At 38.0% G+C, this 13704-nt stretch overlaps 1 protein-coding gene across 9 annotated transcripts in view; it reads right to left on the minus strand.

Annotated features, from left to right (window-relative positions):
• The window catches only part of eml4 (EMAP like 4), a 422596-nt gene that overhangs the window by 6060 nt on the left and 402832 nt on the right, over positions 1-13704 (minus strand). For all 9 annotated transcript variants that reach the window (XR_013499632.1, XM_078229709.1, XM_078229706.1 and 6 more), the window contains 2 exons: positions 12257-12355; positions 3831-3961 (listed from right to left, as the gene is read on the minus strand). Coding sequence is in view for 8 of the 9 variants with exons in the window: in XM_078229709.1 (XP_078085835.1) it covers positions 3831-3961; positions 12257-12355 (230 nt within the window). In the remaining variant the exon portion in view is untranslated. The remainder of the gene's footprint in view (positions 1-3830; positions 3962-12256; positions 12356-13704) is intronic.

Here is a 13704-nt window from a genome sequence, read left to right on the forward strand (position 1 = left end):
ATGGAGGAAGTATTACAGTTTGGTGTTATTGGGATAAGTTGTTCTTTCCAAGATTTTGTAAGTACTTCCATCAAAACACATGTAAATCTATTTTTGATCTAGGACTAATATAATGGAAAAACTGGGTTTAAAGAAATCCTATTTGTGCTCATGCACTAACGGTTTAATTGGGCATCACAGATGACATTTTGAATAAAACCAATACCACAATCACAAACCCAATTTTTCCCTACCTTTGGGCTAATTTCAGACATCCCCATTTTTAAAGCAAAGATGTAGAAAATATTACACGCATATGTTGAGCCTAAGTGGTTTTGCGTGTTTAATTACACAATATGGCTAATTTTGGTAGTGTTCAATCTATAAATACCGTTGCAGCTTTCTCAGATTATATTCAGAGCCTAGATCTGCCATTTTATTTTGTTAACAGGCAGTTTTCTTTTCAAGCTGCAGTATTTGGGGAGGTGGTATTCTGTCACTAGACTAGTAATCCAGGGTAATTGCTCTGGTGACCGGGGTTCGAACCCCACCATGACAGATTCTGAATCTGAATTCAATAAAAATCTGGAATTAAAAGTTTAATGATGACCATATTGATTGCTGTAAATACCCATCTGCTTTAGGGAAGGAAATCTGTTGTCCTTACCTGGTCTGGCCTGTGTGTGACTCCAGGTTCACGGCAATATAGTTGACTCTTAAATGCCCTCAGGGATGGGCAATAAATGCTGGCCCAGCCAGCAACGTATATTGCATGAATAATAAATAAATACATTTCCTATGTTTTTCTGAATTCCCTCTTTGATGACAATCGTATATTGATGGAATGTAGTTTTGCTCTTCCCCAAAAGTCTATTCAATCAAAATTGCTCAGTTGTTGAGTATATTGAAGGCTGATATAGATAAATGTTTAGACTTTCAGTGAATTAAGAAATATGTGGAGTGAGCAGGAAAGTGGAGTTGAGGCAGATGATCAGTCATGATTGTATTAAATAGTGGAGCAGGCTCAAAGGGCCATATCATCTTCTCCTGTTCTTATTTATGTTATGTTCAAATAACCATCATTTTGTGAATGGAAAGATATTCACAGACATCAAGCAAAGAGATCCCATGATGCACATTACTTGCAGCTTTCAGTTCCACAGTCTGCCATTAGACAATTGGGAACACCATTCTGTAAATTGGTTCTTAATATGATTCATTCTGAACACAGCACAACTGGTCAAGGACTGTTCAAGGATAAAATGACTGGCAGATGTAGAGCTGAGGAATGCCTTTTGTTTTCAGGCCAGATAGGTATCCAACACATGTGGCAAGCCATCATGATGTTTGAGAGTTTCTGAAGCACGGCAATAAAGTTTCTCTATCCAATATAGAAATCTATTGGGACACATTCCATTTGCTCAAGTATAAAGAGTTTAAGCTGCGACAATTTGAGTTTAAACAATCCCCTTCCCTTTTTTCGATGGTAACTTTCAAAAAGGAGTACTGGATATATATTTCAAAAGGAACAACTTGCACTGTTATGGAGTGGGGGGTGGGGGAGAGAAGAAATAGCCCCTTGACAAAGAGTCAAACAATCTCCTTCTGTGCTGTACTATTCAAAGATTTACAACCCTCAGCCTTCTTTTTTCTCTTGAAGAGACCAAGCTGTTCATTTCTCCCTCAAAGGCATAACCTCAGCTGTGGTAGCATCCTTGTAAATCTCTTTTGCACTCTGGTGAAATATATAACTAGAGCTTTAGAGAGGGATTTAAACTGAATAGTGGGGGCAAGGGTTCACGTGAGATGAGATTTAGAAATTTAATGAGGCAATAGTGCAGGAAAGGATATGAGGAACGATAGCCAGAATGTGACAGCATGTGACAGAGCATACAAACATTCCAGCAAATAGGGTCAAAGAGTTGGGAAAAATGGTTTTTTAAAAAAATCACATTAAAGGCTCTTTATCTGAATGCTCATAGCATTTATAACAAGGTGGATGAATTGATAGCGCAAATAGAAATAAATGAATATGATACAATAGCCATTACTGAGACATGACTCCTAGGTGACCGAGATTGGGAATTGAATGTTCAAAGCTATCTGACACTCCAGAAAAACTGGAAGAAAGAAAGTGAAGTAGCCCTGTTAATAAAGAATGAGGCAAGTTCAGTCATGAAAAATGATCTTGGCTCAAAAGCTCAAGATGTTGGCCGTGATTTAGTGGCCCCATTGATCATGGGAACAAATCCCATTAAGGCCCCTAAATCTTGGTTTGAGATCTCCACGTCCCCCTGTCAATCACATGATCAGGGGAAAAGTGTGAACCTGATTTCCAATATTTTAATAAATTAGCACCTACATACCAGTCTTGATGTCATAATATCCACCCAAGCCTTATTCTCCCACCATGTCGGTATGATGTCACACAGGGAACAGAGCTAAGTTTAGCCCTTGAGTGGTGAGGGACATGGCCTGGCAGTGGCAGGGACTGGGCCATGTGAGGAGCCCCATTGGGTGGTGGTTCTTATGTGTGGCAGGCAAGAGACCCAATCAATGCCTGTGAGTGGTGGGGACAGGGACAAAAGAGGCATTGCCTATGAGGTGGGGGATGTTGTCATTGTTGGGGGGGGGGGTGTGTGTGTGTCCCAATGTTGGAGGTGTGGGGAGGTCCTCTGTCTGTGGGGAGGGGGGGGGGGGGGGGTAGGCCTTTTATTTAAGTTAGAGTTTGAGGTGCCCTTTTCTTGGGATTCTTGTCTTTGCTGGCGTCTTTAGGGCTCACCCCTCAAGCTGACAGCGTGAATCTCGCTTCCGCTTTTGAAACACAGAGTGTTGCTTATTACACCAAGGAAAGCTGGATGTGAAGCCTGCGAGATTCACACCAGTTTTCTCGCCTGAGTCAACACACTGCATTTTTAGGAAGATTCTGCCTATAGAATCAGTGTGGGTAGAGATACCTCCTCCTATATCTTATATTCTTCTGCTCTCCAATGCCTCCATATCCAGGTTATAAAATGGCAACCAAAATTGTACCGAGTTCTCCAGCTGTGATTTACCCAAGATTATGTATAGCATAACTTCTTTACTTTTCAAAACTATCCCAGTGATCAGTTTGCTTTTGAGGTGATCTTATTATCTATATCATTCTGAGGGGGCTTGACAGATTAGAAGCTGAGAGGTTACTTCCCCTCGTCCAGGAATCACTGCAACTTTTGGTGATTTGTGTATTTCTGCTCAAGATCCTTTTGCCCCTCTAGCCCATTTAGCTTCTTGTTTTTCAATTAATATGTTACTTCCTTATTTTTCTTACCAAAATGCAATACCTGACAATTATCTATGTTGAAATCCATTTGCCCATTCAGCAAGTTTACTAATTTGTTGTAACCTGTTGCAATCCTCCTCAGGGTTGAATAACCCTCCCAATTTGGCATCATCCACAAATGTAAAGGTTTTGTTTTTTATTCCAAAGTTGAAACTGTTAGCATAGATTGTGAACAAATAGTCTCTGCAGTGATCCCAATTCCCACTTATTGCAGTCAACAGTGTAATTCTTCAAAATTCCTTTTCAAGTTGAACATTGATAGACTGAGTCAGGGAAACAGGAGCTTTGTAATGGCATTACTATGTTGGTGTTCCCAGCCTCCAAAGACCTAGGGAATGGTGCCATTGTACCATTAAAGAAACTGATTACAATAAGTTTTACATCTAAACAAAATGATGTACCTTTTAAAAAAAACTGGTATAGTGGTGTTCAGGCTTACTGATCTAAATTTCATCACTGGATTCAAGCCCTGATTTGACTGTGGCACTTTAGCTTAGTAAGAATGCATAGGAAATAAAATATTATTCACCTTAGGCTTAGAAATGGGGTACTGAAAGATGTGGACTTTGCAGAAATCGTCAGCAACAGCCACCACTTTTTTGCTGTGTGATCTGCAAAGTGCATTAATATCTGTTCCGTCTGAGCCTTCGGGCCACACTCCTGTGAGGAATAAAAAACATGCATCATGTATATTCCCATCAGTTTCCAAGCAATGAAAGGACGTTCTTTTAAAAAGTGAGTTAAAAAATCTACTTGGTTTATCTGTCTTATGGAAAGTAAACATGGTAACCAATGAATCCTTGAGTCATAAAGAAGGATTAGTTTTCCAAAGGATGTCTTGCAGAAATGATCACTTTCTATATTGACAAAAGTATTATAAGCTGGACATGTTAATAAGAATAAGCAAATAATTATATGCTGAATAATAGTACCTTGCCATATATATATATAGCACTAAGGAAATTGCAATATTTAAATTTATAGATGTATTGGAGGGTTGGGGTGAGTAGATCAGGGAATGTTGGGGGCTTACCACTGTATTTGTACTGCTGCTCCCACAGCACAACACTTCATTCAATCTTAGGAATAAAAAAATACACCTGGATGCTTTTGGAATTTGCCAAAAGAAATTGGTATTTTGTAACTTTCCAATACCCATTGCTTATACAATACCAACTATTTCACAAATTTTTCTTTTATAATTGAGTTTCTTGAATTGTTGAAGGCAGAAGGTTTGAAAACATACTGCGTCGATTTTAGATAATTGTCAATTCATTTTTCTGAGCAGTGTTAAATACTGTTTACAATTACGATGGTTGAAGATCATAGCCAAGTCTTTTGCTGAAATCTTGCCGCTGTTTACGTCAGCGAGTTCTTATTGTCCTGCTGACAGCACACCCCTGCTGCATGTTTCCTGGCGGTAAGGGGCTCATTCAGTGGGAAACCCCATTGAGACAACATCAGGACCATAAGATCCCACTGCTGCAAAACACACCCTCTATTTTTCCAGTGTGATGTGACAAAGCTCAGTTCAAACATATACAGTACTGCTCAACTAAATCAATACATACTGCTAATCACTTCCTTTATGGCTAAGTGAGGAATGATTAGTCTGGACCTCATTTCCTTTGCTATTTTTACTGTACTAATTAGAAGATAACTACAAGCGAGTGATGATGATGCAATAAATCTAACTGTGGGTTCAAACAATATCAGTTTGAAGGTGGTTGGTATTTGTAATTTTCTGATGTAAACCATTGTTAAAGCAGGATCCATTATAAAAAATAAAAGGGAATTGGACACTGGCTTGAAAGAGCAAAAACTTAAAGGACATAGGAAGAAATGAGATTGGACTAGATATCAAGTAAATATATATGAGGCATTCAGTTTGTTTCTGTGCTGTAATATTTCATAAATTTACATTTGTATCTGGACAGTAAGTTACAACTCAAAACATGTCTCTGACTTGTGTTATTTAAAATATATGCAGCTTCATATTTACGAAAAATGTTTATTCATGTTTTAGAACATAGAACATTACAGCGCAGAACAGGCCCTTCGGCCCACGATGTTGCACCGGCCAGTATTTATATGATTAGAGTGTTCATATCCTTGAATGCAACTGCATACAGACAAAGGGGAACCAATGCATGATGAAAAGCTATTCTGTAATAGATTATTGGGATATTTATTCAGGGTAAACATATTAGAGAAATAATACTTAGCCCCACTGATTAAAAAACTACAAACGAACACTGAATTTCCATTGTTACTATCCCACTCAGCACCATAAATTTGTTGAAAATGCCACGGAAACCTAAAAAAATTGTGTACTATTTTCCTAAAAGTTTCCACATCTCATCTACTGAAATTATGGTGATACAATAGGAGAACCCTGATGAAAATTCAATGTTAGTGTGATTTCTAGTGATAGATCAGGAAGGATCCACTTTAATCCTTGATCTATACTAATTCAGCTGCTGAGCTGGGTTGGCAGATGAAGAAAAAACAATTTGGCAAGTGGCTGTGAGGTGGGTGGAGAGGGGGGAAGCAAGGAAAAACGTGGCCACAACTTCTCCTTGATGCATAATGTACCTATGCGTGAATATCAAGCGATGACAGCTCAGACTTAGCTATGATTCCCTCCACAGAGCCTGCTTACAGTGCCTAGATTTACACATGAACAATGACAAATCGAGCATTATACTGGCGAACCAACAATACTAAGCCACAAATCACTATGGGTTAATGTTCAAGTTGCAGCTCTCTGCACGAGATATGTGTTTTGGGACAAGAGGTTTCCGTGGCATTTTCAACAAATTTATGGTGCTGAGTGGGATAGTAACAATGGAAATTCAGTGTTTGTTTGTAGTTTTTTAATCAGTGGGGGTAAGTATTATTTCTCTAATATATTTACCCTGAATAAATATCCCAATAATCTATTACAGAATAGCTTTTCATCATGCATTGGTTCCCCTTTGTCTGTATGCAGTTGCATTCAAGGATATGAACACTCTAATCATATAAATACTGGCACAAATCTCTCAAGATAAAAGCTGCTAAGTTTCACAAACTTGTCCTTGGCCCCAGTGTTATTAGCCGACCATTTGACAACATGATGATCAAAAATAAGAGAAATGACAGCTTATGATGTTTTGGGTGTGGACCCTACATCAAAGGGACATGCAACCTAAATACCATAATTAGTGTTTTCTGACATTCAGTATTTCTTGTTCTTATTTTGGAGTTCCAGCACTTGCAATTTTTCTTTCTTTTATTGTTCAGTGTTCATTAAATTAATCTCTTATTGCTGTGGAATCAACGCATTGAAATTGCTCCCTTAAAGCAGAGATGAGGGTTTGATGGCAGGGAAGGGAAGATGTCAGGTGAAGGAAAATTTAGAAATCTTAAAAATGGTCAGAGCAACAAAGCAGTACATCAATTTGTGTAACGACAAGCAGAATAGGACAGAGTTTAATAGTCTTGGTGCATCAGCAAATAAGTTTCATGCAAAGAACAATGGTTAAATAAAATAAAAGGCTCTTCATGTGAATACACCAAGCATTTGGAATAAGAAAGGCAAACTAATCACACAGATAAATGGTTTTGAATTAATCACTATTACAGAGATATGACCACAAGGTTGGGAAAAAATATTTCAGAGAATGAAACATTTAGAAAGGACAAGCAGAATGCAACAGGAGGAGGAGCAGCAGTAGTTCTGTTAAAAGGATGACATAAGGGCAGAAGTAGTAAGAAAGGGATCAGATGACCAGGGTGTAGAATCAACATAAGTGAAGAATAAGAACAACAAAGGTCAGAAATCATTGCTGGGACAAGAGCATTCAGCAAAAAATAATTGACGCTTGCAACAAAAGCAATGTAATAAACAAGGAAAACTTTAATCTTCATATAGATTGGACAAAACAAATTGGCAAAGGTAATCTGGAAAATTAATTTGTAGAATGCTTGCGCAACAGCTTCCTAGAACAATATGTTATCGAACCAATTAGTGATAAAGCTATTTTAGGACGAGCATTGTGCAATGAGGCAGGGATATTTAGTAATCGCATTATAAAATATTCTCTGGGAAAAGTGATCATAATGTAATTGAATTCCATATTGGGGTGAATTATATGGATTCCCCCACCCCAGTAGAAAGGCTGGTCACAAACCGACCAACTTTAAAGACGACTGTCCCACAGTGACATCATATTGTGGGTGACTTTAAAAAGTTGAGAATGGGACTTTCACCCCTCAGTGCCATGCATGTGATATGCCGGCAGCTCTTTCAGTTCGGGCAGCACCAGAACTCATGCTGGGATTGCAAGTAGTTGCATGAAAAAGAACGTGGAGCTCTGAGTGAGCCGAGTCTGGGCTTTTTGGACCGGAGGGATTGGGCACCTGAGGGAGAGGTTGTAGAGGTCAGGTTTTGAAGGCCGGAGTGGGAGGGATAAGGGGGAGGGGTTACCATCATCGGAGGGGTGGGGAGTTGCCTGCAATATGCACCAGGGACCCCTGGAAGGTTCAGCTTTCACTAGTGAGAGTAATATGGAAGTGGAGGTGGTTTGAAGTCCTTAATTGTCATTTAAACGGGCAGTTGAGTCAAATAGACCTAAGGGCAAGCAGCATAATGGTTGCCTTACTCATCCACTGTATTATCAGGCACAAGTTGGGAGTTGGCAGGAAGGCAGTGGGCAAGCTGTCATATTTTACATGCTCCTGTCGAAAATATGTTCGGCGGGTGGGGCTGTAAAATGCACCTAATTTATGTTTGAGAGAAACATATTCATGTTTAAACGAAGAATCTTAAATTAAGACTATTTCCTGGATATGAAGGGAGAGCTTGCCAAGGTTGATTGAGTAAATGGATTAAAAGGCAAGGTGGGAAATAAACAGTGGAAAACATGTAAAGAAATGTTTCACACTATTCATCAAAAATATGATTTGATACAAAAAAGTGAGAACGATCCATCTGTGGCTTCCCAGGGAAAACAAGGATTACACTAAATTAAAACACGAGGCTTATAATATTGCAAAAGATAAAAGTTTGAAGATTGGGAGATTTATAGAAATCAACAAAAGGACAACTAAAATTTGATAAGGGAAAAAACAGAATGTAAATGTGAGTGAACTAGTCAGAAATATAAAAACAGATAAGCGTTTTTAGAAGTAAATTAAAGGAAAGTAGCTAAAGTGGTCCCTTAGCAGCAGAGACAGGAGAGATTAAGTGGAATGAAGAAATGGCAAAGATATTGAACAGATATGTGTTTCTCTTCACGGTAGAATACACAAATTACATAGCAGAAATAGAGGGTAACCAAGGTGCTACTAAGAGCGTAGAACTTAAGATAACGATCAGTAGAGAAAAAGTAATAGAGAAACTTAAGGGACTAAAATCTGTCAAATCCCCCATAGCTAATAAGACTTCTGGCATGAGGTCCTATCTCTGGATTGCTCCTGACTCCACTAATTGGGAGCCAAACCTGCCTCTCAACTAATTAGGACCTTTAAAAATCATGTCACATCATTAATGCTGACACAGTATGGGACTCAGACTCAGGAATTATTTGACCATTGAATTCCAGGCCCTATTTATAAAATAGAGTTTTAATCTACACATTTGTTATACATGCATCTTTTTAGGATTCCAAAAGACAATGCACCAGTTGCAATTTTCAAAAATACTCTCGATTCTAGATTGGTTCCGGGGTTTGGAAAGCAGCAAATGTAACACCCCACTCAAGAAAGGAGGGATACAGAAGACAAGGTAATAGTGGTGAGTTAACCTGTCATTGGGAACATGTTAGAATCTATTATTAAGACAGACTTAACAATACACTTAGAATCATCATGGCATTATGAAAAGGAAATTTTGTTTGACAAACTTAAAAGTTCTTTTAAGGATGTCACCAGTTGGGTAGCTAAAGGAACCAGTAGATGCGTTGCACTTGGATTTCCAAAAGGGCATTCAATAAGGGGTCACACAAATGTTGAACATACAAGATAAAGGTTCACGGATTTTAATTTGGTCTTTTAACATGGATGGAGAATTGGTCAATAGATAGGAACTAGTGAAGAGGGATAAATAGGGTATTTTCAAGTTAACAGGCTGTAACTAATGCTATAAATATCAGTGTTGGGGCCTCAGCTATTTACAATCTATTTTAAGGACTTAGATGGAGACGATGGGTAAATAGGTTTAGTGATGATACGAAGCTAGGTGGAAATGCAGGCAGTGAGGAGGTAAGAAAGAGGCTGCAAAGAGATAGAGACAGGTTAAGTGAACGGCAGAAATGTGAAGTTGTCTACTTCAGGAGTAACAACTGAAAGGCAGAATATTTTTTAACAAAAGTGAAACTTGTTAACATGTTGATGGGTGCTCCAGTTTCCTCCCACAGTCCAAAGATATGCATGTTAGGTGGAATGGCCGTGGTAAATGCGCTGGGTTACGGTGATAGGGAAGTGGGGGGTGGGCCTGGGTAAGATGCTCTTTCGGAGAGTTAGTGCAGACCCAGTGGGCCTGTGAGGATTCTATGGGTTTGTAAGCACAGAGTTTGTTTCCCTTGGCTGGGAAATCTAGAATATGGGGACATAGTCACAGGATAAGGAGTTGCTCACTTTGGACTGAGATGAGGAGAATTTCTTAATCTTAGAGGGCTGTAAATCTTTGGAATTCTCGACCCAGGAGGTTGTGGATGTTCCATCATTGCGTTATTCAAGACTGAGATCAGCAGGTCTCTTATGGAATCGGGGAATATGTGTAGCAGATGGGAAAGTGGAGTTGAGGTAGCAGCTCAGCCGTGATTGTATTGCATGGCAGAGCATACATATGGTCCACTGCTATTTCTCACATTCTTATGCTTTTTTTGTATGATTCCACATTCCTGTGGACATAATCTTTCTGCAAATCTTTACAAATACCAAAGTAATGTTCCTTGCTGTTGCAATTGTTCCACTGCCAGCCTTACTCATTGATTGAACAGTAACTATATGAAATGTTAAGAATTAAATTGAAAGCCACAACTAAGTGTCAATAATTTATAGAATTGGTTGAAGTCAACAAAGTAACGGTAAAGCTTGTTCCAAATTTAGAATGTGTGTTCAGGAGATAAAAGGTAAAGCCTTTGCTGAATATTTGACCAGATGTTTTCATCAGTTTTTTTTCTTGTGAATCTAGAGTTATATTTTTCCTGTTGCGATTATCACACATTACTGATTAAGAAACTTTGGTGTGACTGGACATTTCAATAACTGACAAGTCGTTCATAAAGAAATGAAAAATGGAAGTTAAACAGAGATAATGTCAAAAAACTTTTGGGGTTAAAAAACTTCATTTATTTGACTCAGTAAAACAACTTTTCTAAAAAAAATGCAAATTTTAAATTACAAAAAAAAATGGCAATATTTAGCAAACTGATTCCAAACTAAGCAATCGAGAAAACATTGATTCTAACAAATCTTTCAACATGGAAGGCCAAGGGGCTGCAGCAGGTTCATGATTCAAGCTTAAACTGAAAGTTGGCTCAAGTTACACTTGTGTAAGGTATGTAAGTGATGCCTCAGGGACATTTATAAAAACATGGTAGATCACCTTTCCATACAAAATAGCTGAAAAAGTCTTAAATGTTATGCTAAATTTAAACATGTCATTTTGGACCCATACGCTTCACCAGAATATGAAAATATAAACCGTTCCACATTTTAATTATTCAGCAAATTGCACTAACCTATACATTATTCCTTGGTAGAATTTCAGTTTACATTGAGATCAGTCATTGGCTTCGTTCTCAAACATTGCATAATGCAATTTCTTAAAGAGAATAAATTCTTTGAGGAAAGAATTTATTCACAAGTGTAACGTAGCACGAGATCCCAAGACCATTTACTTAAACAAGAACAATCGAACCAGATGTTGGTAATCATAAATATTTAATCTATAAGTTGTATTTGGTACAGTTTCTGATTTTTGCCTATCCTCTGAAAAACAATGGCTTGCCAATTCTTAGTGGATAAAATCTCTTTATAATAATTCTTATCCTTGACATACACCGTGTAGATTAACATTTACCAATGCCAAAAAGTAGTAATGCTTTTCTGAGCCCAGAAGGTGGCAATAGTTGAGCATCATTTTATTATTAGCAGTAATTATTTTGAAGCGACATAGCTTCAATTTCTGACTTATTAATTCACTAGTTAAAATACAAAAATCATATAATAATGCTTAGAAGACTTCAAATGAAGTTAAAGTGACAATTTAACTTTTCAACATTAATAAAATATTTTAAATAATTTTGTATCGAATCACTTAGGCCTTTAGTCTTCATTAATTTTTTCGATAACAATTTGTTTCTGTACTTTTCAGTGTGAAACTTATTTCCTGCTCAAATTGCTCAGAATGATATATTAAACCATGATTCAGACCTCTTCCACTGCTCTTTCATAATAACACGCTTGAAATGAAAATCTTTCTGCAAGGAAATCTTTTGGCATAACATGCCAGTGTTTCAATTAGAGGTGAACCACCACACCACCTATTGCTACATCTTACATTATAACCTGTTTGATAATACATTAATAAAATATATAAATATTGATGCAGTGGTATACCAAATAAAAGGTCTTGTGGTACAGTGGGTAACCACTTTTTCTGAGCCAGAAGCTGCAGGGTTGAGCCCCATTCCAGGACTCGATGCCACGGAAGGTGCAAACAGATGGTTACCAATCTGTAAATCCTTCCAATATGGCAGGTAGTAAGAGTGGGAGTATCCTGGTCAGCCATGCTTGATGTGGAGTGGTGTTCCTCAAGCAATAAACTGGCAACTGGAAAAACAAGCTATGGAAACAGATTTCACAAAATCCTGTGTCTTTGTCTGCCTTTTGCATCTCTAAGCGTGGGAGAGAATCAAAACGAAGAAGAAATACTGAATACTATGTAATAATGAAACTACCTACCAAAAACATGAAAGCCCAGAACACATGTATATGTGTACCACTCCATATCTCTGCACTCTGAGCGATTTCTGATCAGCTTGCAGCCGTTCTGAATATCCCCTAAATATACAACACCATCAGATTAGTCAAAACACAGGTTTTCCACTTATTAAACTTTCAGGCAGTCTTTTTTTAAAATTCAACTTCTATCCTCTAGCAGTCACTTTCAAGAGAGGACAGAAAGCATGAATTCCTCTGCCGCTATTTTGGAACACTCCCACTAAAACTGTGCAGAACATGAAGTGAGCATCTTTGCATTGTGCTTTTCTTTTCAAACAAAATTTTTTTTGCATCTATTTTGCTTCATCAGTTACAGTACTGGAATGATGTGCCAAAATGAACTTAATTGCAACATTCAAAGACTCCCCTTCATTTCCACTTTTTCCCCTGATGGCTAAACTAACACTGACCCATTTTCTTCTGAAGGGACCGTATGGTGTGAATGTCAATAAAGAATAGGATTAACATTTACATCAGCTTCCAAGTCCAAGCATTACGGAAAATCCCACTTATTTTAATAAGTTTCAAATGCATTATATTTTTATTATGCATCAAGGGGTAATGACCTGAAACTCGCTGCGTACGAGACTAATAGCAGCAGACAATTAATGATTTCAAAAGGAAATTAGATTGGCATCTGAGGGAAATCAACTTGCAGCTCTACAGGGATACAGCAGAGAAATTGCTAGTAGAACAAACCCAAAACATTTTCAAAGTAGTGAAATTCACATAGATGGAATGGATAAGTATAATAACTATTATGGATTCTTGGCTAAGTAGTAGAATTTAACTGGTTACGAGCGATTATCTGCATCAATGCATGATCACATTCTACCATGACTCTCACCATTACTAATACTCTTGCCAACTTATCTTTGTCACCTTAAGATGAAATTTCCAAGTATACTTCATTGGACTCTCAGTGGAAGTAGGTTTGGTAGAATAGAAAAGAGTGATTTGAAGGTGTTATCTAACAGGATATTAAGGTAGTATCAGCTGAAAGCAGAACACTAGGGGTTTATCAAGAGCCTATAGGTTCATATGAAACCTTGGAGTACTGTTCAATACTGAACTTCATATTGTGGGGAGGATATTGAGATTTTTGAGTCATAGTCATCAGGATAGAGAAAGAGGCCATTCAGCCCATCAAGTCCATGTCGACTCCCTGTAGAGCAATTCAATCAGTCCCATTCCACTACTCCATCCCCGTAGAGCTACGAGTTGATTTCCCTCAAATGCCCATCTAATTTCCTTTTGAAACCATTAATTGTCTCTGTTTATATCACCCTCATAAGCAGCATGTTCCAAGGCTAAACATGAGAAATAGGAGCAGGAGTAGGCCATCTAGCCCCTCAAGCTGCTCCGCCATTCAATAAGATCATGGCTGATCTGATAGTGGGTTCAGTTCC

The sequence above is a fragment of the Mustelus asterias genome, chromosome 15 (assembly GCF_964213995.1).
Source record: "Mustelus asterias chromosome 15, sMusAst1.hap1.1, whole genome shotgun sequence".
Lineage (NCBI taxonomy): Eukaryota > Metazoa > Chordata > Chondrichthyes > Carcharhiniformes > Triakidae > Mustelus > Mustelus asterias.